General features: G+C 41.8%; 1 protein-coding gene across 2 annotated transcripts in view; it reads left to right on the plus strand.

The window, feature by feature from the left end:
• MGAT5 (alpha-1,6-mannosylglycoprotein 6-beta-N-acetylglucosaminyltransferase) overlaps nt 1-27,502 on the plus strand; it is a 229,209-nt gene that overhangs the window by 123,047 nt on the left and 78,660 nt on the right. For both annotated transcript variants that reach the window (XM_074967256.1, XM_074967255.1), the window contains 5 exons: nt 10,542-10,613; nt 11,694-11,855; nt 14,735-14,904; nt 15,893-16,027; nt 26,569-26,702. In XM_074967256.1, the coding sequence (XP_074823357.1) occupies nt 10,542-10,613; nt 11,694-11,855; nt 14,735-14,904; nt 15,893-16,027; nt 26,569-26,702 (673 nt within the window). The remainder of the gene's footprint in view (nt 1-10,541; nt 10,614-11,693; nt 11,856-14,734; nt 14,905-15,892; nt 16,028-26,568; nt 26,703-27,502) is intronic.

Below are 27,502 nucleotides of genomic sequence, written 5' to 3' on the forward strand. Positions count from 1 at the left end.
ATTAATGCCCAACAGCAAAGGTTGAAGGCTTAAATGTTTGTGAATGCAAGCATGAAATGAAATTCAAATAACCACTACAATGGTTTGGATTTATGAGCTGTGTTGGCTGCTAAAGATAACTTGGAAATGGTGTTGCACAGAGTAATTTGTCAAAGTGGGCCATGATGGAGAATTGATGGTTTGTGATACGGGTGAAAAGCTGAATGATAAATTTGGCTACAGAACTCTGAGTGATGGGTAGAGGGAAGAGGGCAGCCACCTTAAAATATTAAAATGTATTACTGTAGCAGGAAAAAAAAGTTGCTTTTTAAAGCTTTTTTCAATTCCACCTTAAAGATCACTATATAGAAATAATATAATTGATTATACATGTGCCAATATTTTGGAAATGACAAAACATACATGTATTAGACCTGAGTATATTCTCCCCTTGTTCTCTGTAATCTCGTATGACAAGTGTGTACCTTTTTTTAGATCTCTCCTCAGAATGCACTGCTTCCATGAAACCCCCTTCAGTAGCAATATGGTTTGTATTTATAGATCTCAGAACGCTTTATAAAAGTTCCTGCATATCACTCTTCACTTTAGACCATGAAATCGGAGCAGGAAGGTGAAGTGACTTGCCCAAAGTCACCCGGCAGCTTAAAGGCACACCTAGGATTTAGAACTGGTTGGAACATTTTTGACAAAACCAATTTTGTTTGTGAAAATCATGATAATTTCAATGGCATTCATTACAAAAAATAATTTTTAAATTAGAATTTCCATTTTTGAATATTTTGCTTTGGAAGGATTGCATTTCAAAACAAATTTTTTAAGTTGAAATTTATTTTGTTTTTTATTTTTACATTGTCATTACATATCAATAGTAATACTGCATAATGACATGTCAAGTCATGTTGTATTGTGCACTACTGTTACTGTCATAATATGACATAATACAATAGTTGATATCTTCTGTTAGTTTATATTATTTTTAAAATTATTAAGGGCAACTGCTACTTAGTACCGAATGAAACATCTTATTTTCTAGATTGGAGTCTCCTGTTTGTGTTGTAATGAAACAGTGTGACCCTTTGATCTAGAATATAAGATAAACCCTCATTGAATTAATTAGAGGAGCAGCTGTTTTCAATATCCTAATGATAACTTGAAGTTGTTTTTCTAGGATACTGTAAATAGTTGCTCCCCTAACTTTAAAAATAATTAAAGATTCTAGGTATTGGGACTAAATATGTCTATTTCTTTGGGATAAAATCTCACCCTTTAAAAAAAAAATTGGCTTGTTTTTCATAGCATAATTTTTCGCTTACATTTTCGAAATAACCAATTGGTCAAAACACCAAAATTTTACCACGTACTGTCACTGATTCAGCTATGACTTTCAGGAATGACTTTGCTTCTGGGCAAAATGGTATCTTTGGAAATTCATGATTTATTCAGTGGAAAAACTGTATTTCCATTAGAAAATCACAGATCTCATCAAAAAATTGTAGGGAAAATTTAAAAAATGAAAAAGTAAATTTTTTTGCTCATTGCCCACTGAGTTTTTATTTCACACAGCCTCCTTTAGTCTTCACCTGTTTACTCACTTTCCTATGCGGGCACTAATCCCATCTCTGAAGCAGCCTTTTTGCTTCATTTGGAAGCCCGCCGATAGCTTTGAGGTGAGTGAGGTGATTTGTATTTCTTCCCAGCTGTTAGGTAATGTCAAAACAGTGTCATGAAAGATATGCTTTTACTCAGACAAACTTGGTTAAATAACATTTCAGTCTGAGACTTATAGGAAGGAAAGAATAGGCCATAACTTCACCGGATTTCTGTTAACACTTTGTGCCTAAAGCATATCTGACACTCCTTTAGTGGGCCCCTAGAAGGTGATAACCATATTTAATATCTCATGGAGAGAAGGATGATTCAGTAGTTTGAGCATATTAGCCTTGGATTTGGGTTCAGTTCCTTGCACCACCAAAATTTCCTTAGTCTCTCTCTGCCTCAGTTTCCCATCTGTAAAATGGGACTAGTGCTTGTCTACCTCACAGGGGTGTTGAGGATAAATGTTAACAAACGTTAGATGCCCAAATACTATTGTAATGGGCATCTAAGCTGGATCACTAGTGTGTGCAACAGGGGCATAGCCATGGGTGGGCCTGGGTGGGCCGGGGCCTCCCGAATCCACAGGCTGGGACTCCTGACCCCGGCTTGGTGTCCATCAGCCCAGCCACATGGCGCATCCCTCTCCTGCCGGCGCCACACACTGCTGCCCTGGTCTCCGGCCCCTAACAATGGGGTCGGAGACTGGGGCAATAGTACACGGCGCCGGCAGGAGAGAGATGTGCCATGCGGCTGGGTTAACAGACACCGAGCCAGGGGCGGGAGGGATGGATGGAGCTCGACCCCCAGCGGGGCCCCCCTCCGCCCTATGGGTGCACCCTGTAGCCTGTGTGTCCTGAGCAGCCTTCTCTTCAGGTGCCTGCTTAGAAGTAAGGGCTAGTTGGAGGGGATAGGAAGAAAGCAGCCAACCATCTCTCCTGCCTCTCTCCCCAGAGCATTGGATTCCTCCTGCCCCCGCTCCCAATCCCTCCTGCCATCCCTCCCACCCACCCGTCATTGGCTGCCCACCTGAAAGCCGTGGCCCACCCACTTTTCCTGTCCTACCTATGCCATTGGTGTGCAAAGTATTCTAAGAAGTACCTTTTGAACTTTTCTGAAAGGCAGTTATTTACAGAGACGCTCTCATGATAGGTAATGTGGCTACGTGTTGTGGGGCCATTGGAGAGGAACATTTGTGTTGCAATTCCAAGAAATTAAACTTTCCCTAAGGCTAATTTGTGGCGGGTGATTTTTAGAGCAAGTCACTTAGCCTTTCTGTGCCTCAGTTCAGTTCTCTGTTCAGTGGGGATAATAGCACTTCCCTGCCTTACGGGTATTGAGAATAAATACATTAACGATTGTGAGTTGCTTAAATACTACTGTAATGTGTGACTTAAAAGTACAGTGGAGGATTTGTTTTTTAATTCACATTCTAGACGTACACCACTACTTCTCCGTTCTTAGCATTTCTTCTCCAGTCAGTTAAAGATCAAAATACAAATGCCGATCAAGAAAATGGGAAAGGCTGCAATTATCATAAATGTGTGCAACAGAATCATACAGTAGCTCAGTCATGGACCATATGCTTTCAGCTGCTGCTGTCTCCTTTTTAAAAGGTATCCTGAGTAATTGAGGTCTGTAACAGCCACATCCAGAAAGTGGCTGCTTCCTCAGGGTGCTCCAAATCTGGCTGTATGAGTTGTACATTTCATTCTACTGTATTAGCCAGCCAAACAGTCTTCTAGCTTGCCATCTGCGATTGCTAAGGGGGGGCTGAATACTCCTTACAGTGGGTAGTCATAATTGGCCAAATGTTGAACACAACTATTTCCAACTTCTGAAACAGAGATTGGTCAGGGCATACTTAGATAAGCCACATCTCTGATATGAGCAGTCTTGTAACACCAACTTCTCAATAACCTTAAAGACTAACAGATTTATTTGGGCATAAGCTTTTGTGGGTAAAACACCACTTCTTCAGATGCATGGAGTAAAAATTACAAATGCAGGCATTATATAATGACACATGAAGTCACACTCCTAGCTCTTATATATCAGATAATATAGATACTGAGAACGTAATGAGAAGGTTGGAAACAAAGAAAAAGGTTACTGTTTGTTGTTTACTGTTTATTTCGGGTAAGGGAAATAAGGGAACAGAGGAAGGAGAAGATGAGTAAAACCAGAGACATACGTCAAGTATAACAAAAGACATTTGGAAAGACTTGTACTGAATGTGGCTTAAATGCTACAGGAAGAAATGAGGACAGGATGAGATCTCTACTCTCAGAACATAAGGAGCAATGAGATCTGAATGATTCGCCCACAGAATCTGAGCCTGAGAACAAGTGAGATGTAGGCTTAGAGAGAGAGACAGTCTGGCCCTGATCCCAGTGAAGTAGCCATAAGGCTTTAACTGGTCAAGTCACACCAGAAGTGTATCGCTTAAAGTTTAGAAACCTCAATAAAGCTGGTAGATCACAGGGATTATGTTCATAAAATGGTGGATTATTTGAGGAAATGGATAAAAAGTAAAGGGACAGAAGCATAACAAGTTGGTAGATCTAACTGCTCAGGAGCAGTTCTGTGATATCTGCCCAGCTGTGGGGAGAAATCCCCAGCTTCTGTTGCAGAGGCAGCTGACTCGTACTTACTAGCAAGACCCTACATAGAGTGCAGGGCCCAAAGGGAAGACGAAAAGCCTGTACTAAAAGGGGCACACCAGTTTGTTCCCGGGGGAAAAAGAAGGGAGGAGAATGGCTAAGCCCACATCACCGTAGTACTGGTCACCTTCTGATAACCCTAATTATTGGACCTGAGGCCAAGAGGAAGGCCCAAGAAAACATTACTCATGTGGGTCCCTCGAACACACGAAAAAGCAATGGGGATCCAAATACAAGCCCCAGTCTGTCCAGATTAATGCAGGTACCCTTGAGTCAGAGACTTGATTGAGGACCTAGAGAGGTCTGAGCAGAATATGGTGCCTAAGTGACAGGCCAGAGGGTAGTGTTGTTCACAGTGATCAAGAAAGAAGGTGGTAGGGAGAATTTTGGAGTGAAAAATTAAGAGCTCAGTTTTAGTTATACTGAGCATGAGCTGACTGCTAAACACTCCTCTGCCACCACTGAAGTCTCTGACTTGAGGGTAGCTGCATTAACCTGGACAGACTGGGGCCTGTATTTGGGTTCCCATATGACCCTGAAGGAGAGAGGAAGTCTGTACATTGATTCTAGGAAGAGAGGGATGAAAGCTGAGAGGGATGAAACTAGCCAGTCAGGAAGACTATTTTAGCAGTAGCATGCTGAGAGACTTGCGGAGTGCAAGGCATGGGTGTGTGAGGCAAGAAGGAAGGTGTTTGTAACAGCAAAGGTGAGAGATGACAAAACAAGGATCAAGGTTTTGGAAGCTAGAACAGAAAGAAAGGGATGAATTTTGGAGATAATTAAAGAACCAGTGGGATTTAGCATTGGCCAGAATCTGCAGGAAAGGCGGAGAGAGGGATCAAAAGTGACACCAAGATTGTAGGTCTTGTTTTGCAGACAGACATTAGTAATTAGCATGTGTATAGGTCCTTTATTGTTTTTATGTTTTCTCTTTAATGCTTTCACCTTTAAGAAGAAATGTATTTTGCTTTGTGTTCATTGTAACCCATGTACACTATTATAGCCCCTGGAGAGAGATTAACCACAGATGCTGGACCCAGATCATGCCATCTGGGGAATAAAGGTGGGGGAATAACAGTTTGCACAGAGACTGCAAACCTATATCCCCAATCTGGAGAGAGATAGAGGCAGGTCCCCACCCAAGAAAGGTGGCCACTGAGAGCCTGAAACCTTAAGTGGGTGTCCTCGAGACAGACCGGAGAGGACCAAAGGCGCACTAATCCCAGAAACTGTGACAATCGCAACCTCTTCATATCTCACCCTCTCTAGCTCCTGGCTCTCATACAGACTTGTATCCTTCATCTGAGGCTGCTTGTGCAGCTGTCTTCTCTATGGAAGCATCTCCGCTCACACACTCTGCCCTGGATCAGACCTGTACCTGCTGCTTCCAATGCCTCCTCCTTTCCACTCTTCCTCTTTTGAACAGCTCTGTATCGTACATTCTCTCCTCCCCCAGTCCATGTTGCTGTCCCCATCCACCTAACTCCTCCCCAACAGCCTTCCTCTCTGATTTCAACTCATGAATCTCTCCTCTCATGCTTGTCTTCAGTGACTCCAACTTCCATGTTGATAATCCCGCTGACCCCTTAGCTGCAAGTATCCTTGCCCTCATCTCTTAATTTGCTGTGCAGCTCTGATTCAACTCTCCTGCTAGTCAAAGAGATCATTCACTTGGCTTGGTCCTCACCAATCACTGTGCTCTCCCTTTCTCTGCTCTCTCTGTTGCTGAGTTCTCCCTCTCTGCCCATCACCCGTTCTCTTTATCATTATCCATCAGCCCCTCCCCCACCACACAGTCACATGACCTTTCCATGACTTCCAAACCCTCAGCCTTCTTTCCCCGCTGTCTCTTATCTTTCTTCCACCCCACCCCCCTGCAACACCACCTTCTCCCTTCTATCACAGATACAGGTGTTTATCTGCTCTCCTCCTCAAATCCCTCCACTTGCCCCATTGACCCCATACCATCTCCCAGGAACCTATCCTCATCCCCTCCCTTACCTTTCTCCTTAACCTCTCCCAAGCCTCTGGCTTCTTCTGTTCACAATACAATCATGCTTTAGTCTCTCCAATCTTAAAATCATCCCACCCTTGACGGCACTTACTTCTCCAGCCAGCACCACCCCATCTCCCTTCTCCTCTTCATTTATACGCTCGCTAACTGCACTGTCTACGATTGCTGTGTGAAGTTCTCCTCCTGAACCATCCTATACCCTCTTTAACCTGGCTTCCATCCCTTGCACTCACTGAGACCACCTTGCCCATAGGTGCTGACTTCCCCTCTGCCCCATGGGTGCTCAACCCCCCCGCCCCAATTCCACCCCCTTCTCCCAAGTTCCTGCCCCTGCCCTGCCTCTTTACCGCCTCCTCTCCGAGCGCACCACGTCCCCACTCCTCTCCCTCCTTCCCGGAAAGTCCTAAGTGCTGCCAAACAGCTGTTAGGTGATGGGTGGGAAGCACTGGCGGGGGCGGGGGGGAGGAGCCGGGATGCTGCGCTCGGGAAGGAGGATGGGGTGGGGGGAGTTTGGCTGCCAGTGGGTGTGGAGCACCCGCAAATTTTTCCCTGTGGGTGCTCCAGTCCTGCAGCACACACAGAGTCAGCGCCTATTGCCTTGCCATAGTCTCTAATGACCTCTTCCTAGCCAAAGATCAGATCCAGTACTCCATCCTCAGCCATCTTTGACACATCTTCCTCTTGAAATCTTCTCCTTCCCTTTGGCTTCTGTGACTCTCTCATTTCTTGGTTTTCCTCCTACCTCTCCAATTACTCTTTCAACGTGTCCTTTGCAGGATACTTGTCATCCCCCTCTCCAACTTTCTGTGAGGAAACATGCTGAAAGCTCATCAGATTTCACCCATTAGTCTTATGGGACCCTACTAAGCCAAAGTCTTTCCAACCCTAATGCAAGGGTTGGACTGTCTGCTGAATCAAAAAAAAGCCCTGTGTCAGTTTAAACTCTGCCTTTCTATGCCAAAAGATTTTTCTTTGTCTGGTGGTCTCTGGAAAGTCCAGTTTGAAACATTAAATGTAAACCTCTCAGGGGGTGGTACCTCTCTGGATATGCTTACAACCTGTGTGATTCACCTTAATTCCCACCCATTGTTTTTAGTTCCTGGAGGAGCTGTGGTAGCCCCTCTTTCCCACCCTCACCCCCCACTCCAAGTTGCATACAATCCCTGTCCCACAGTGGTATATATACAATTTATAAATGTACTACAGTATGGTCCCCTAAGATATTGCATGAGATGTTGGGGGACTGGTGTGCAGATGGGGAGAGGAGCGGAACCAGGATGGAGGCAAAGGTCACCAGAATTGAGGAGGAAGATGTGGACACAGGACCTAGATTTGTGCTGGTGAGAGGAGCTGGAGGCGGGGAGGGGTTGTAGTGGAGAAGGAAAGAGGAGCAGGTAAAGCTGGAGGGAACAATAGACGGGTGAGGGTGACCAGACATTGGAGATGGAGCAGTGGGTGGAAGGATGGGGGAATGATACAGAAACTCCCCACTTAACGTCTTCTCGCTTAACGTTATTTCGATCTTATGTCACTGCTCAATTACAGAACATGCTCCATTTAAAGTTGTGCAATGCTTCGCTATAATGTCATATGGCTGCCTGCTTTGTCCACAGCTGGCAGCCCCCCTGTCAGCTCCCCTATGCCCCTCCGGGAGACTCCACGGATCAGCACCTTCCCACTCTTCCCCCCCGCCTCCTGCCCACGGCAATCAGCTGTTCTTGCGGCGTGCAGGAGGGAGGGGGAAGAAGCAAGGACTCGGTGCGCAGGCTCCCCCTCCCTCCCCTGCCTCTTGAATGCTGCAAACCAGCTGATTGCGCACAGAGTCCTCCCCCCTCCCCCCTCCCTCCCTGCCCCCTGAGTGCCACAAGCCAGCTGATTGCCTCAGGCAAGAGGGAGGGAGGGAAGAGGAGCAAGGACACGGTGCGCCTCCTCCCTCCCTCCCTCCCCTGCCTCCTGCCCGCGGCAATCAGCGGGCTTGCGGTGTTCAGGAGGCAGCAGATGGCGGGGGAGCCTGCGCACCGTGTCCTTGCTCCTCCCCCCTGCCTCCTGAACACCACAATCCAGCTGATTGAGGTGGGCAGGAGGGAGCAGGGAGGGGGGAGGAGCGAGGACATGGTGTGTGAAGTAAAGGGGGGGAAGAAGAGGCGGGTTAAGGGTGCGGGTTTTGGGGAAGGGGGTGGAGTGGGCAGGCCAAGAGTTGAGCCCCGCGCCCCTGGTGCTTGCAGAGTAGGGGAAGCTGCCGCAGCTGCTGTGCAACGTGCTTCTCCTAGCCTACAGCACCTCCAGCCTCCTTGTCTCCAGTGCCAGAGGGCTGTGCCTGTGTGGGGTAAGACAGGGGCACCTCCAACTGTAATACTGTACAGTATAGCCAAAAAAAATTTCCCTGGAGCCTAACCCCCCCATTTACATTCATTTTTATGGGGAAATTGGATTAGCTTAACATTGTTTCACTTAAAGTCACATTTTTCAGGAACATAACTACAATGTTAAGTGAGGAGTTACGGTACATGTTTATGATGCAGAAGGAGAGGGTTGTGGCAAGATCTGCTGGGTGCAGTGTAAGTGTGTGTGAAGCCGGAAGAGAGGGCTGTGCAATAGTCCTGGTCACCTCTCCTTTAATACAGATCAGTTTTGATAGTAGAAATATCTTGCTGTGTGCTCTAAAACGTTCTGCCTATCTGGTTAAAAAATACAGTTGTTTCGCAAAGCCAAGCTGATCTGTGCATCTTAGGTTGCAAGAATGGGGGTTTCTAGTATTTTCCACTAGTGCTTTTGCAGCCTGTGTCGATTAAAATTACGAACCATTAATTACTACAATGTCCAACATCTTTCCTGAGTTTGAGTGTAATGAAGAGTCAGGCATTTCCCAAGTGGGGCGGAGGAGGGAGGGTTTGACCCCATTGCCACTTTCAGATGAGTGGAAGAGGTCCTGACGTTTGTTGAAATGCTCGTATATAGATTGGGGAACCCAGCTGGGTTGGATTTCTTTTACTCCTTAATGAGGTTATGGTTTCTACTAAATCATTTTCATGTGATTTGCTTTTCTAAGTAATCTTTTTGCATGTTATTTAGCTTAGGCTGTTCATCTACTGATTTTGGGTTGACTGCTTTCAGAACGTAGAGTAGGTCTGAGTAAGCTAAACATGGCTATAACAACATTGGAAATGTATTAGTCCCAGGATAAGAGTGAGACAAGATGAGTGAGGTAATATCTTTTACCTTACCCTCCTTGTTTATCTCTAAGCTAAATATTGCATTTATTTTGACTGTTTTTGTAAACACAGGAGCATAATGACAGCAACACTGACTTCTGCTCCCATGGAATTCCAGCGCAAGCCCTGTTAGTGATGATATCCAAGCTGGCCAGCGCACTCTCGCTCTTCTGCCTCTCCCCAATACGTGTGCAAGTATCTTGGGCCTTTAGTGGCTTCTCTCCACCAATAGTGTTGAGAGTTGGGCAGATGGCGCACACACTCTTCCTTCTCCACAACATCGTCAGTAAACCAATCGCTTAGGCCTCAGTGCAGCTTAAGAATCCTGCCTCTCTGCAGATCTTAAATTGAAGAGCAGGAAGGTGCTATACTAGCCAGCCATTATACAAGCAGCAGTGACTCCTTGAGCATGTACAGGAGTACAATGGTAGCAGCTACTGTCATGATTCCCCTGTCATTATAGTCACTCAATCCTTGTGGTTACCCTTCCTTTGTCTTGACATTGATATGTGGTGCCATTTTGTTAAACGCATGCATTTTCCTGTGCCATCCGCACCATCCTACCCTGTTACTTCCCAACAAGTCTCCTCACTGGCAGTATAATGTTTCTTGTCTAGACTGGTAAAGGAGAACTCAAACATACAGGGTAGAATACTTGTCCGTATTTTTTTAATCCATCCCTACAGGTTTTATAGCCAGTCCTTAGAACTGGGTAATATATTCCAAACTATTTTATTATTCCTTTTTTGCCTACTAAAAAGCAACCAGCTATTGAAAATGACCTTCTATAAGCTATATTCAAGGTATGAGTAGTGCTTTTTCTGTATCTTAGATTTTTCCCTGGTGTCCATTTATACTGCAAAGCATCTTTGATGTCTTTTCCTGGGAAGACACATCATAACAGCAAATGGCTTTGTTTTAGGCTGACTTCATATTGATCAATTATGGCCACGTTCAAGCTGTAGGGAAATATAACATAAATGAAATAGAAGAGAATTTGATAAATTTGCACACGTTGAAAGCAGAACAAAAGAACTTTTCCATCCATTATTTTTGCAGGTTGAAAACTGGTGTCCTCATTTACCTTGGAGAGCAAAAAATCCTGACGAAGAAACTGATCAAAAATCAATGGTGAGAGCAGTGGTGGTTTTGACCATGTCTTAAAACTTATTTAAATGTTCAGTGAAATTGTGCAACAGATTCATTTTCATTCTTTAGCTTATCACATACTGTATAGGCAAGGAAGCGGTTTGTTAATCAGTCCACAGACAAAAAGTCAATGGGGCTTTTGCAGTGCATAAAGTTAAGCATGTGTACAAAACTGAGGGCTTCATATTGCTGGATAGTTACAAAGGTGCTGAGTATCTTCCGTGGCCAATCAGAATTGGTGTAAACTGTCCATTTTTAACAAAAAAATGATGGATTTGTTTACTACAAGCTTTCTCTAATCATAACAATAATGTCTCAAGGGCCAGAGTCTCAGCAAATGGCTCATACACTTGGTCGTATTTTAGTTTTGTGTCAGCATTTTTATTCTTCCTAAAATCTGGTTTTTCTTCATATGTTCCAGAGCTATAAACATTATCATCTGATGGTATAGCACTTGCATATAGTAGGGTAATTGTCGGGCTATATAATTAACCTTACTGTGGATATAGGCTGCCTCCATTCTGCAGAATCAGTTGTTCTTAGGTTAATATGTTCTAGCAGGAGGACTGTTTCCAGTTACGGCTGCTTTCTTAATGTTGTCATGGCTAACTTTTTCTTACTTCGGTCATTCATGACAAATAATTATGGTGCCTTTGGGCTACTTCTCGTTTGTTTCTAGTGCATTTTAATCATAGATTATCTGAGGTAGAGCCAGTTAGGCTCACTTTGTAATCACATAATCAAACACAGAACTATGATACTGTACAAATAAAAATCCTTTCTGAGCTCTGCATAAACTCATGACTTTGGTATTTTCCGGGCTATAAGGCAGTAATAAAAATAACTGACAGTTTTGTAGTGATGGTGATTTCCAGCCAAAGGTCTATATAGACTTTATAAGTGTTAATTAAAGCCTTAACCACCTGTGAGATAGGTGGTATATTTTTCTTCATTTTACAAATGGGGGATGTGAAGCACGGAGTGTTTAAGTATGATAGATTGTCACTTAAGAAAATTACACTGTATGAAGTTCTGATTTTATTATTTAATGTTTAATTGAAGGCTGAAATTCATACCGACTTTGATCTCCTCTACAAAATGATGTCAAGGCATGAAGAATTCCGATGGATGATGTTGCGCATCAGACGAATGGCTGATGCGTGGATTGAAGCAATTAAGTCACTTGCAGAAAAGCAAAACCTGGAGAAAAGAAAACGAAAAAAAGTAAGTTTTTTATTAACCGCTTCTGGCAGTTGAAATCATAACAGCTTTTGGAAAGTGTGCTTGTCATCTAAGCAATGCTTGAGGGGAAAGAGGTAAAAATTACTTAATCTCTTGTTTGTTCTTACTCCTGTTTCCAAGAGAATCTCAGAGGGGCTTTGGGGGAAAGGGGTTGGGGAGGGTGCAGGATTTTTTAAAAATATACAGGGTTGCTATGTGTTTGTGTTAGAGAAGGTAGGATCAAAGGAATATGCCTTACACTTGGAGCTAAAGGTGGGGAGGTTTGTGATGGTCCTTAGTTCCTGGGGGAGTTTGTGCCACAGTTTCAGACTAGCCCTTGGGAAAGTTCTGTGTCCCACAGAGACAAGATTTACCCTTATTATAAATTACACCAGAGGAGTGGAGTTGTCGACCACAGTCTTCATCCCAGAGCTCTAGATGGATGGACTTTTAGATATGCTGGGCCCAGACTATGGATTGCCGTGAAGATAAGGACTGAGATCTTGAATGTGATTTGAAATCCTCTGGGAAATCAGTGTTGAGAACAGAGGACAGGTCTGATGTGTTGCTGAGGAGCTGTTCTACAGCAATTTATACTAGTTGGCATTTCTTAAGCAATGAAGACTTCATGCCCAGGTGTATCCCATTTGTGCAGTCCAACTGAGAGGTGGTAGACATAAATAACTGAGGCCAGGTCATCATCTGCCAGGATGGAATTGAGACTTTTAGCTAATCCAAGATGATAGAAAGTATTGCTGCTATGTGAGAGCTTATCAGTGAGGTATCCAAGAGGACTCCTAAACTAAAGACTGAATTGACCAATTGCAGACCAAAGGAGACTTTTTAACTTGTCCACAATTCTTCAAAATGCTTTCCTCTGTCAACTAGTATCACTTCTGCTCAGGTTCAGCTTCAGACAGCGTCTCTTCATCTCTGAGCTGATCTCGTCCAATCACTGAGCCCAACTTTGTGATAGTGCTGTGGTTGTGTGTAGTGAAGGATAGATAGGGCTATGTGTCATCTTCAGGTACCAGCAACATGAGTCAGTGTTGTCTGACCAGTTCACCTAGTAACTGATGTAGTTGAAAAGGGCCAGAGAGGGAACTCATCCTTGTGGGATGACGTGTAGTTTTCCATTGCTATTTGTTGGGTGCATCCCTCCAGGAAGGACTCAGACCATATCAGCGTATTGCCCTGGATTCCTGCCACCTCTCTCAGACAAGACAACAATATTTCATGATTGACTGTGTCAAATGTTGCAGAGATAACCAGGAAGATGAGAATGGATGTTTTCCCTCAATCAGCTAGCAGGAGACCATTCATGAGTGCCAATGAAATGGTTTTAATTCCTTGTCCTGGCCTGAAGCCAGGTTGTTCCAGGTCCAGAATATTAGTTTCAATTAGTTGAGCTTGTAGTTGGCCTTTAGTGAACTTCTCTATGAACTTAAAGAGAAATGGAAGGTTTGACATAGGGTGATAGTTGGCTACGTCTCCTGAGTGAGTTTGCTCAGTTTTGGTCTAACTATTTTGTGTCTGAAGGAAGAAGGGAAGGTTCCTTCTCTGAGGCGTTGGCTATTTTGGTCAGGAGTGGTACCAGTTGTTCCTGACTATCTTTTACAAAACAGAAATGATGCTTCTTGGATTTACAAATCTTAGCTCGAGATTACCTTAGGGCATCCAGAACTTCTTGAGTGAACTATTTAAACTGTGGGAATGCAGTTGGGCTATTGATTGGTGGGGATAGGTGGTGCAGATCCATGCTGTTAGAGAAGATGTCCTGAATGTCCCAAGATGACCTTGTCAGCAAAGTAGGATGATAGTTCTTCACAGTGCTTGGTGCTCAGTTATGATATAGGCTGTAGTGCTTATTTACAAAGGTCTTAAAGGATTCGGAGAGCTGCAGAGAAAAATTCCCTCCATTGGAGTGGGGGGTAGGGCACCCTTGTCATTCTTGCGCAGTCCAGAGTGGTTTGTGTTTGCAGCTGTGTGAAGTAGTCCCAGGGAGAAACATGTCCTGTCCTTCTCAGCTGGAGTGTCGAGCTAGTGCAAGTACCTAATGAGAAAATATGGTCCTCCAAGAGCAGAAGAAATACGGTCCTATCTTGTAATTGATCTTGTCTTATTAGTCTTCAGACTGCTTTAATTTTTAATGGGAATTACTTAACATTCCAATTTTTGAATGATGAAATTGCTATCTTCACATATTGTATAAAATGTGAGTTAATCGTAACATTTTATTTTCTGTTTTCCTTATTATAATCTTTTTGATCTCAAACTTTATTGGGACAAAAAGGCAAACACCTTTTTATATATAGAATCATATTTTTCTCCATATCAGTCTGCTTCCCCTCATTTTTAATGCATTCTCTTGTGCAATCATATTGTTTAGATCAGGGGTTCTCAAACTGAGGGTCGGGACCCCTCAGGGGGTCAAGAGGTTATTATATGGGGGGGGTTGCGAGCTATCAACCTCTACCCCAAACCCTGCTTTGCCTCTAGCATTTATAATGGTGTTAAATATATAAAAAAGAGTTTTTAATTTATAATGGGGGGGGTCACACTCAGAGGCTTGCTATGTGAAAGGGGTCACCAGTAAAAAAGTTTGAGAACCACTGGTTTAGATCATATCTGAGAATGTAAAAGTTTAAAAAAGGCACTCCAGTGGTTTGTAAAAATGGTCTAAAGCAATGAAGTAGTACTATTGCAATGAGTAGAGTGGTGGGGCTGTTGAGAAATGTAACAGTTCTTTGATTAAATTAGCTAAAAAAACAAATGTTTGAGTTGGAATGTGGAGAGAGCAAGAAGGAACCAACATAAGGTACATTGGTTAATTAGTTGCAGAATTAATGTTGTTACTGCTTACACCTGGCTTTCTTTTTCAGATCCTTGTTCATTTGGGACTTTTAACAAAGGAATCTGGATTCAAGATCGCAGAGAATGCATTTAGTGGTGGCCCACTTGGTGAATTAGTCCAGTGGAGTGATTTAATTACATCTCTCTACTTACTTGGCCACGACATTAGGATTTCAGCTTCACTGGCAGAGCTCAAGGAGTAAGGAGATTATTTTCAATTATGAAACTAGAATACAAAAAAGAAATTGTAAACTCCTGAAGCCTCTATTAGTACTGTATATAATTTCTTGAAGAGGAAAATGAAAGTGATAATTCGCTAAACAGGAGATAAGAAGATTATTTGCATGAGCTGAATATATGCACTGTGAAAGGGATGCTATGTTTTCATTGTAGCTGCAGCCTCCTGAGACTTCATAAATTAATGGTGGAAAATTCAAACTAAGCAGCTTAATTTTTTACCATTACAGGTGCTCTAAACATCTGCAACAAGATACATTACTTACTATTCTAATTCCATGTCCTTTAGCTTAAATTTATAATATTCCCCACTCCGCATCCAGCTATTTACAGTCTTAAATAAATTAATTTTAATGCAGTTAAGTGCTCTGAAAATGCTCATATTTCAGTCAAATTTACATTAGTCTTTTTTGTAGGATAAAGTCATTTTGGTTTTTAGTCTGTGACACTTTGTCCTACTTCAATACTTTTTATAATGCACCTGTTTAAGATTGGGCATTTGTCCTTTTTTCTGTAGCTTTCATTTTTACAGTATATACAATGAAACCATATTGTAGTGAATTCTGATATAATAAAACAGTTAACAGAATACTAAAAGTGATATATAAATTGCTTCAGTATATCGCATTTGCATTGTGAAAATTGCTGCTCAGGTTATATTTGTACCTCCATTTAGGTTAGAGAAATTATTCATTGTCAAGCATCTACTATAAGAAGTCTCTATTTTACAGTACCTAATCCATTTTTCAGTAAACTTCTTAGAATGTTTTACTGGTTTTCAGCAGTAAGAGATTAAAATTGCACATATGCAGTTACTCTCTTTGCAAAATTAGAATAATTAACCAATGTGGTTTTTTTAGTGTAATTGGATTATCAATACAAATTGCATATCGCATGAATGCAGAAAGGTGCTGACATATTCCTCCCCTCCCCCCCCTTTTTTTGGATAGGATTATGAAGAAGGTCGTAGGGAACAGATCTGGTTGCCCCACCCAGGGAGATAAAGTGGTAGAACTTATTTACATTGATATTGTGGGACTTACTCAGTTTAAGAAAACGCTTGGTCCATCATGGGTTCATTACCAGTAAGTATTACTTTTATCTAACCATTTGCAGAAGCTCTTAACAAAAGCAATTGAGTAGCACATATGCAGTAAATATATCAAATACTGAGTACCTTCCAGTTTGAACTGAATTTATTTGAAAATCAAGCTGTTAAAAATTACTTTACTTCCTCAGGGGTCTTTCATTGTTAGGAGAATAATGAGTAAACAGTCTATTGCCTCTTTCTTTTCTAAACCATCTTTCTCCTCCCCTTTGAAAGTCTGCAAGACACAGTATAGCAGCATTGTAGCATTTCCAGAATATTGTTATATTATTGAAATTGTGTATTCCACCTAAGCTGCTACTTTTGCTCTCTCTTCATTTGCTCCTTATGAGTGCTTTGTTCTTTTTACCTTAAATCAAATGATAAATGTACCAGCAAGTAAATTGAGTTCACTTTTTCAATTGAAGTAGTGTGTGTGTCATCTTCTGTAATGTAAAACAAAATCACTAACTTAATCCTCACGAAAGGTGCTGGATTGACAGTCCTGGTGTTACCAGCTTTGTCTGTTACTTTGACTCTTCTGGGGGTGGGGGTTCTGTACTTCTGTCAATGTACTCCATATGTCACTTGTGTTCTCATGCGGAGCTCTACTTCTCCCTGCTGCAAGTTCCCGCCCAACGGCGCTCTCCTGCAGGACCTAGGTTCCCCAGGGCTGGGTTCTGCCATCCCCAGAATCTCTCTCTCTCTCTCTCTCACTCACACACACTCACACACACTCACACACACTAACAGAGCGTGTCTGAGTAAACCGGGTTACTCAGCACTCCCAAGCTGACCCCTTATATGTTCCTGGACTCAGTAGGCGGGGTCAAGCAGCATTTCCAAGCTGTCACCCTCTCATAGGCCCTTGGACTCAGCAGGCTGGGTCCAACAGCACCTCCCAGCTGTCACCTTCCTATGCCATGGGCACAGAATAGAGTATGCCGGAGCAGGCTGGGTTGAGCAGTATTTCCAAGCTGCCACCCTCGTATGTCCCAGGTTCAGCACGTCCCTATCCCCACTATCACATTACACTTGTTCTGGTAGTAACCCCTTGATGAGCAAACCCCACAGGATTTTTGGGTGCTGCAGGGATCTTTTCGCTTAGGTACGAGGAGCGTTGCTGCAGAGTGAATGAGGAAAAGAAAAAAAACACCCATGGAGGGTGGGGGTGGGGGGCAGAGAGAGAAGCAACCAGCTTAATCATGAAAGTTATTTATTGCCAGGTAATAACCATAGAGGAGCCAAACAAACAAAACTGTTATAATATTAAATCTAACTTAAATTTGATTATAAAAGTCAGGTTTAGAAAACTATAACTGATCACACAAGTCAGGGTCAGAAGGCGATACCGAGAGAGAGAGAGAGAGAGCTGGGTTCTCACCACTCGGTGAAGCTTGAATCAACTGGGGGTCCCAGGTGGTGGTGGTAGCTGAGGGTCCAGAGTGCTGGAGACAGGCAGAGCCCCCAGCATGATCAGTCAGGAGAAGATGAAGTCTGAATGGAACTGATGCAGATTTTAGATCCAGGCATCCGAACACTTGAGCATGAGTAGAGGTTTTTGTAGAGAAACAACAATGGTTCAAGGGAGAACACTAGATTTGTTTGTGTAAACTGATGGCTCAAGGAAGTATACCAAAGTTGTTTTGTTCAGGCTAGCCAATGGGAGCTGGTCATTTCTGGCTATGGGCAGTGTTCCTTGGAGGAAGCTCACAATGCAATTAGGGAACTTTACTATTTTGGATACCAATAAAGGATTTATTACTAGAATTGGTCTGATAACTACTGAGCAGGGTGTGTGCAGGTGTGGGTTCATTAACATCTGGAGCAGAGATCCCCCCATCATGCAGTGCTTCCCTGCTTTTCTGGTCCCAGAGTTTGATGCGGTTCTTGCTTTGGAATCTCTGTTCTCCTTTCTGTATGCTAATGGCAATGCCTCCTTGTCCCATCTTCCAGGTAAATGAGGCTAGGGGAGTTTCCTTAATCCTGTCATTCTTATCCGAGCGGTTTAGGTGTGTCTCCCACTGCCTTTTCATTGCTTTTTGTAAGTCTCTCTTCCCATCGGTTTTGGTTCAAGCAGAGGCTGGGGTGGGGAGGTCTTTCGTGAGTCAGACAGGCTGGGTACTATGCCCTGGTTCCCCAAGAACACAGAGCCACTAGGTAACACTGGAGACTGACGACCTCTGTTTATCCACTGAAATAGTACTTGCACAGTCAGTGGCAATACCTTTCGCACATTATCCCAACCTGGAGCTGGAGAGAGCCATCTTTAAGGATGAATGGGTAGTTCAATCTCTCTGGCCAATTGAGTTTACTGGGGATACAAGTTGTGACGGCTTTTGTGACATAAATATCTGTTCGTTGGGAACTGAACTGAGGCCACTAACTGCTGCTATTATTAAGGGCATGAGAGTAAACTGTCCCACTGCATAGGAAAGATAAGAAGTATGGCAAGAGACCACCCTGGCTTAACCCGGAGATCTTCAATGATCTGAAACTCCAAAAAGAGTCCTACAAAAAAGTGGAAACTAGGTCAAATTATAAAGGATGAATATAAACAAATAACACAAGTATGTAGGGGCAAAATTAGAATAAACTAGCTAGAGACACAAAAGATAACAAGAAAACATTCTACAAATACATTAGAAGCAAGTGGAAGACCAAGGACAGGAGTAGGCCCATTACTCAGTGAGGGGAAGGTGGAGGTGGAAGTGCTACATGACTTTTCTTTCAGCTTTCACCAAAAAGATTTAGTAGCAACTGGACATCTAACATTGTGAATGGTCGTGAAAATGAGGTATGATATGAGGCTAAAATAGGAAAGAACAAGTTAAAAATTACTTAGACAAGTTAGGTATCTTCAAGTCACCAGGGCCTGATCAAATACATCCTAGAATACTCAAGGAGCTGACTGAGGAGATATCTGCGCCATTAGCAATTGACTTTGAAAAGTCATGGAAGATGGGAGAGATTCCAGAGGAATGAAAAAGGACAAATATAGTGCCAATCTATAAAAAGGAAAATAAGGACAACCTGGGGAATTACAAACCAGTCAGCTTAACTTTAGTACACGGAAAGATAATGGAGCAAATAGTCAAGCAATTGATTTCCAAACACCTATAAGATAATAAGGTGATAAGTAACAGTTGGCATACATTTTTCAAGAACAAATCATGCCAAACCAAACTAATAACTTTCTTTGACAAGGTGTCAAGCCTTGTGGGTAGGGGGAAAGTGGTAGATGTGGTATATCTTTACTTTAGTAAGGCTTTTGATACTGTTTCACATGACCTTCTCTTAAACAAACTAGGGAAATACAACTTAGATGGAGCTACTATAGGGTGGGGTTTTTTTAAATTTTTTGGCAGTGTTCTGCATATTTGTCACAATAACACAGAAACACAATAAATATATAATCACACCATTTTCAGTTATTTTGGTAATTTATTTCAAAATACTTGTCAGCAAATAATTGAAAATGGTGTGATTATATGGTGTTACTTTGACAAAATATGCAGAATTTTGCAATATTTTAAAATGAATGCAGAATTTTTAATTTTTTGGTGCAGAATTCCCTCAGGCGTAAAAAAATGGGAAATGACTGCCTAGGAAGAAATACTGCAGAAAGGGATCTGGGGTCAAAGTGGATTGATCACTAGCTAAATATGAGTCAACTGTGTAACACTGTTGCAAAGAAAGCAAACATCATTCTCAGATGTACTAACAGGAGTGTTGTAAGCAAGACACGTGAAGTAATTCTTCCGCTCTACTCTGCACTGATTAGGCCTCAACTGGAGTATTGTGTCCAGTTCTGGGTGCCACATTTCAGGAAAGATGTGGACAAATGGGAGAAAGTTCAGAAAAGAGCAACAAAAATGGTTAAAGGTCTAGATGACATGACCTACGAGGGGTGATTGAAAAAACTGGGTTTGTTTAGTCTGGAGAAGAGAAGACTGAGAGGGGACATGATAGCAGTTTTCAAGTACATAGAAGGTTGTTACAAGAAGGGAGAAAAATTGTTCTCCTTAATCTCTGAGGATAGGACAAGAAGCCATGAGCTTAAATTTCAGCAAGACATTAGGGAAAAACTTCCTAACTGTCAGGGTAGTTGAGCACTGAAATAAATTCTCTCTTTTTCTGTCTGTCTCTCTCCCCCCTCCCCTTCTCCCCCTCCCCCCTACCAACCTGGAACCAGCAGGTCTAAAATAGCTTATTGCAGAATGTTTCAGTGTGCTGTAAAAAGGAATCCAAACTCCTGGATTTAATAAAAAAACAAGTGTGTGACTTGCAATCTTGACTTTCTAAATTGCTTCTAAATCAAGTTGGTAGTGTCACTCAAAATTCCCAATAAATTGTGTTTTTTAAAAGTGAATGTACTGAAATGTATACTTGTGTAGGCAGAAAAAAGTCAGCTTAGCCTTTCTCCTGGCCTCAGTTTTTTCTAAGACATTCCATCTTTTCCATCATAGGTTTATTTTAAATTACACTCATGCTCAAGCTTGCACATTACAGAATTCTCTCACAGGGACTTCGAAGGAAATTCAAACTAAAGATAGGTTCTGCTCTTAGGAGCACACTAATCAATCTAATCTCGGGTTCCGCTGAATTTCTTTGGTTGTCTTTCTGCCAGATATGATTCTGTCATTAGGCCAGTGTGGCAAAAAAAATGTGTAAAATGAAAATGGTCCCTTCCCTTTTTTCCCCATTTAATTTCCTATTTGCCATGTTTTATAATGAAGATATGTAAATGTAGCATGACACCAGCATTGTTTGATTAGTTTTCCATTTTTCTCATTTCATGAATCATTACATCTTAATATGTCAATGTATTTTCCCTATTTTTTTCTAATTTGACTTTTTTCCAGGTTCGTGAGTTTAGCAATTAAATTTGGCTCTTAAAAAATTTGTGTGAACTACAGTTTTTCTTAGTTTTGCTTTTTAAAATAAATTGTTACCAATGCCCCTCCCCCCATACACAAACACAGAGTAACATAAGCTTCTTGGCAAGTTTTGTGTCAGTGAAAGAATTTGTTACTTAACGTGGATAATTCCAGTGTCAAAGCAGATGTTTACATATATTTTAGTTTATTCCAATAGAACAAACATTATCATATAGAACTGCTACCTTATCATTGCTTCTTCACTAATTGCTGTCATCTTTTTTTAATATTTAATAGCTGTACAGTTCTTGTTATAACTACAGTATTAGCCCTTTTTTTGTTCTATAGTGAAGCTAAGGGTGTTTCTGTGCTTGCATTTCTTAGTTTTATGTCAGTTAAATTCTCTCAGCAGTGTCAGCATGCTGACCAGTTTAGTCTGCTTGTACAGAACAGGCTTGAATGTGATTTAAATTCAAACTTGCTGTTTGTTCATTTCAATATTCACTGCCATATCAGTTTTGTGAGAGAACTTGAGCTCAAAGGAAGTTATTGATGATTTCAAATTAGGTGACTAGAGTTAGCAGCTCCAAAAGCAGTGACTCTGCTGCTGGGAGTTCTGAAATTCTGGATGAACCAAATCCTGTTTTTTGTTCATTTCTCTTGGTTGTAGCACCAGTGATGACATCAGGTAACACATGCTGTATGTCCAGTATCATTGGTGCTGCCAGTATCATAGAATATTAGGGTTGGAAGAGACCTCAGGAGGTCATCTAGTCCAATCCCCTGTTCAAAGCAGGACCGATCCCCGACTAAATCATCCCAGCCAGGGGTTTGTCAAGCCGGGCCTTAAAAACCTTTAAGGATGGAGATTCCATCACCTCCCTAGGTAACCCATTCCAGAGCTTTACCACCCTCCTAGTGAAATAGTGTTTCCTGATATCCAACCTAGACCTCCCCCACTGCAACTTGAGATCATTGCTGCTTGTTCTATCATCTGCCACCATTGTAGTGGGGGGACCAAAACTGGACACAATATTCCAGGTGTGGCCTCACCAGTGCCGAATAGAGGGGAATAATCTCTTCCCTTGATCTGCTGGCAGTGCTCCTACTAATACAGCCCAATATGCCATTGACCTTCTTGGCAACAAGGGCACACTGCTGACTCATATCCAGCTTCTCATCCACTGTAATGCCCAGGTCCTTTTCTGCAGAACTGCTGCTTAGCCAGTTGGTCCCCAGCCTGTAGCGGTGCATGGGATTCTTCTTTCCTAAGTGCAGGACTCTGCACTTGTTTTGTTGAAGCTCATCAGATTTCTTTTGGCCCAATCCTCCAATTTGTCTAGGTCACTCTGGACCCTATCCCTACCCTCCAGCATATCTACTCTCCCCCAGCTTAGTGTCATCGATGAACTTGCTGAAGGTGCAATTTATCCCATCATCCAGATCATTAATAAAGATGTTGAACAAAACTGGCCCCAAGACCAACCCGTGGGGCACTCCGCTTGATACCGGCTGCCAACTAGACTTTGAGGTGTTGATCGCTACTCGTTGAGCCCGACAATCTAGCCAGCTTTCTATCCACTTTATAGTCCATTCATCCAATCCTTGGATGCATTAGATCTGGACCCATGGACTTGTGCATGTCCAGCTTTTCTAAATGGTCCTTACTCTGTTCTTTCACCAGTGAGGGCTGCTCACCTCCACTCCATACTGTGTTGACCAGTGCAGCGGTCTGGGAGCTGACCTTGTCTGTGAAGGCCGAGGCAAAAAAAGCATTGAGTACTTCCGCTTTTTCCACATCTTCTGTCACTAGGTTGCATCCCCCATTCATTAAGGGTCCTACACTTTCCCTGACCACCTTCTTGTTGCTAACTTACCTCAGACATCAGGTAACACATGCTGTATGTCCAGTATCATTGGTGCTGCCAGTATCATGAATGTATCGAAACTGATTTGGCTTTGATGTATATGGTTTATTTCAGAATGGCAAAATACCTGAGGCCTTAGATCAGGATTTTAAAATTTTCTGCGTGCCTCTATGGGTCTGTTTCATTCATGGGCATTGTGTTAAGGTAATGCATAAATATTAATAGTTTAATGTAGTTTAAAATGTGCCGCTGATTTCCTGCTTGAACACATGCATCCTCCATACAGCAGATCAGTATCTATCACCCTTTGCCTTTTTCCACAATCTCTCCAGCAATGGTTCACTCCCAGACAGCAACCTTTTAACAATCTTTTTCTGAAAAGAACTAACATGACGGCTATTCAAAATGAGCAACATTCTGTATAAAGAAGCCATGAAAGGAGTTCTGCTTAAATTTTTACATTAGAAATGCAGGTCCTGACTAGCCTGAAAGATTCTGTGGCCTACACTGGAAAAGCCATCCGTTGCTGACAACAGATGTCATCAGTGGTGTTACTGAGTCATTGTTGAATGATTGTAAACTATTAGTACAGGCAAGGAAAGACAACTATAAGCATCAGGTTTCAGAGTAACAGCCATGTTAGTCTGTATTTGCAAAAAGAAAAGGAGTACTTGTGGCACCTTAGAGACTAACCAATTTATTTGAGCATAAGCTTTCGTGAGCTACAGCTCACTTCATCGGATGCATACTGTGGAAAATACAGAAGACGTTTTTATACACACAAACCATGAAAAAATGGGTGATTATCACTACAAAAGGTTTTCTCTCCCCCCACCCCACTCTCCTGCTGGTAATAGCTTATGTAAAGTGATCACTCTCCTTACCTTTTGTAGTGATGATCACCCATTTTTTCATGGTTTGTGTGTATAAAAACATCTTCTGTATTTTCCACAGTATGCATCCAATGAAGTGAGCTGTAGCTCACGAAAGCTTATGCTCAAATAAATTGGTTAGTCTCTAAGGTGCCACAAGTGCTCCTTTTCTTTATAAGCATCAGCTACTGTAACTTTAACAATGTTAAAACCCAAACTATAGAGAAATCAGGGGGAGGTTGTTAGTTTTTTTAAATCCAGTCCCCACTCTCCATCCTATCTCCATCCTTTCATATACCAAGAGGTTTATCACTCACTCTTACGTTTTTATAGAAAATATACTAAATAATGTGGATATTTAAATAGTTTGATTTTATTTTTTCCTACTTTAAATACATTAGGCATGTTTACAGTGGCTTTACTGTAGGTAAGAGTCTCTTGAAAGGTGCTTTTGAAAAACTTGACATATTTAAACAATCAAGTACTAATGTAATGGTGTGGTGTCTGAGTACAGTTTTCAGTAAGTTCTTCCCTCACTCGCAAGCTATCAGAAGCATAGGACGCTTCAGACTTCATTTAATACTTTCTGCTGCAGTGAGTTCTGTGGAGATGGTTTCAAACCAGCAAATATATCCAAGAATTCGTGGTACATAATTATTTTTGTAACACTTAAAGGGTTCTGCTGTTCAACATAAATGTCTCACTTTAAATAAAATCCATTAAGGCTCAAGCAAGCATGCCACTGCATACCCTTGTCAGCCGTACAGCAATTCGAAGGCACTCTGTAACTGTCTGCATGCGTCTTGACACACGCCCTGCTGTGTCTTATGGCTCAGGTTTGCCTTTCCAGACCCTTCTTATTGTCCTCTGACTGCTTTGGTCCCTTCTGTGCACATCTCTGCTCTTATCTGACGTTTCCTTCCCTTATTCGTTTCTCCATTCCCACGTGCCGTTATCAAATAAACACACACTTCATTTACTTCTCTCCTTGGTTAGCTTGCTTTCTGCTGGAACTTCCATCACTTCTGTACCTCCTGCTGCTTCAGAGACCCTTTGTTTCTCTATATTGGATCCTTTCCAATTACAAACCTAGCTGTTTAAATCAGCCTGTATGTGTAGCATTAAATATACCTGAAGCATTTGTGCTCCTCATGTAGATGATTCAACAGGCTCCAATGAGGTCTCAGTTCTTCAGCTGCTTAGCAGGCTCTCAAGTCACACATCTGATCAAAGTGTGCATTATTATTATTATTAGGAATGCTGGATTGAGACTACCCAAGAAACAAGAATGCTGTTCTTACTCTGATTTACTGCTGCAGTCTGTTTTTGTGCTGCTGGAGTGTTCTCTGTGATGCAGAGATAATTGCCACTGTTGTAAAACGTTCTCAGTGAAAACAGTTGACATAAAACACTGAATAACTACTACAAAAACTGAACTGTCAGCTTTCTTGTTTTGTGATTCACAGTATGTAGTATTTTTCTATTCATTTTGTTTGAAAGATCACTATAGGGATAAAACGTGTAAATTATTCTGTCCTGTGCTCTCAAATATGAAGGCAACATTTCATATGAAAACTACAATTTGCCATTGCTTTATGAATGTTCATTTAGACATTGGGGGCTGGAGGAAAAATTGTAAAAGAAATGTGTGAAACAGATGACTACAAATGACTGTACATGTGTATTTTTAGGGCCAAGTTCTTTCTTCCTGTCTGAGTAAATGAGCTATGCATAAGGAGTAGTGTACCAGGGCTAGGAGAGTAGATCACTTCTCAAAAGGGAGAACACTCCCTCACCAATTCATTGGTTGCTGTTGCAATCTGTTCCCCTTAGTAACTCATGCAGCTGCAGGACCCTCGCCAGTGGGGGATGGAAAGTGGATCCATGTAACTGTAGATCAATTGGCCATGCCTTCGCCTTCAATGTGCAGTGACATAGATCAAACCCCTGCAGAGTCATACTCTATAGCACACTTTGGTGTGGATCCCACTTTTACAAGCTCCCTGCTGTCTATCTGCTACAATCCGTATTTTGTCTTTTTTTTTTTTTTTTTTTGGAAGTTCTGCTCCCTTTCAAACCATATGTGCCCCTTGGGTTGTTGGAGGGAGACAATTCTCAGCCCTTAAAAAGATTAGGAGACACCAAAATCAGAATTGGTGTCCATTTAGAAGAGTCAGCAGTCATTATTTTCTGTCGGAATTACATTAGCACCTAGGGGCCCTAGTCATAGACCAGGACCCGGTAGTGCTAGGAGCTGTAAATAGAACACAAAGACAGTCCCTACCCGCAGAGCTTACAATCTATATATAAGACAAGAAACAACAGCTTGATACAGACATATGGGAGTGTAAGGAAACAATGAGACAACACTGGTCAACATGACTGACAGTGGACTCAGCACGCTAGTGGCCTAATTGCTGTCAAGTTGTAGGCGGCATGGTAAAAAAAAAAAAGTTTTAAGGAATGATTTGAAGGGGAATAATGAGGTAGCTTTTCATGTGATTAAGGAGATCTCCTTCCAACCGTGAGGGGGCAGTATGGGAGAAAGCACAAAGGTGCTTATCTGAAAAGTTAACAAGTGGTTTGATACTTTACACTGTGCCTTTAAACAGCTAGTCCCAGATGAATATGCTAAGTTAATAAACAGTATCCAACAAAACCAAATACCAGATATGTGCATTTTCCATTTTAGTTAGTGACTTTTGAAACGTACATTTGTTCTTCTCAAAGCCTGTTTGGTTGCATCTATGGTTGCTGACATTTATTATTTCAATGAAAGTGAACAATAAAAACATTTTTGTGATTGCACAATTTAGAAATGATTAAGGTTTGTTCTGGATAAAGGAAGTTCTTAAATTTAAAAGAAAAGCTTAGTCAAAGAAATACATGAACAGTTTTATTTACTTGTTTTTCATTCAGGTGTATGTTACGAGTACTGGATTCATTCGGGACTGAACCTGAGTTTAATCATGCTCATTATGCCCAGTCTAAAGGCCACAAGACGCCATGGGGGAAATGGAACCTTAATCCACAGCAGTTTTATACAATGTTCCGTAAGTATCCTTGTTTTCATATATAATTGCTTCTAGAGCTAGAATTAAAAGTGAATGTTGCCATTAGGGAGAATCTTTGCTGTTTCAAAAGCTAGGTCATAATCTAGTAAAACGCAGAGGATAGGGGGCTTGCAATTCGTTTTTGAATATGCTAAGCTACAGTAAACTCAGCACAAATGCACAAAAGAACAGTGTTAACTGGGTATAAATTTTGGTAAGGAGGTTTTATTCTAAAATTAGCTTTCCAACACACACTGATGTCTGGAGTTCACTTTTGTTAGCTTCAGTTTCTCAGACGCTTCTGCAGAGTGATTGGTGGTGGTTTTTTGACGTATCTGCAGAGTGATTCCATTTGGTAGACTAAATTACTGTTGTATTTGATCATTTTAAGTCAGAGTTCTTCAGGCTGTGATGTTGTATTTCTGCCTTTTTTCATAAGTTTTGTCTTTAACTGAACAGAGCACAATGATTTCCCCATTGCTTTTCATTCAGGTATCATAAACTCACAATCTCCATCATTCAACGTAATTTTTGCATCTGTAGTTTTTCTTGCAGATAGTTTTCAAGGTTTGCTTGCACCCCACCCTGTTTGTTTTCCTGTTATGAGCATTTAAACTGAGGTGGACTGATTCAAATTATTTCAGTCCAACAACCTACAACGCTGTTGAAAATTAAAACATGTACTTGAGAACAATGTAGCTGAAAGTTGCACTTATTGACTATTACTAAAAAAAAAAAGAAAAAAAGTAAAGCTATTCAGTGGCTCTGAAATGTTTTGACAGCTCATGCAATGCCTGATA

The sequence above is a fragment of the Natator depressus genome, chromosome 11 (assembly GCF_965152275.1).
Source record: "Natator depressus isolate rNatDep1 chromosome 11, rNatDep2.hap1, whole genome shotgun sequence".
Classification (NCBI taxonomy): Eukaryota; Metazoa; Chordata; order Testudines; family Cheloniidae; genus Natator; species Natator depressus.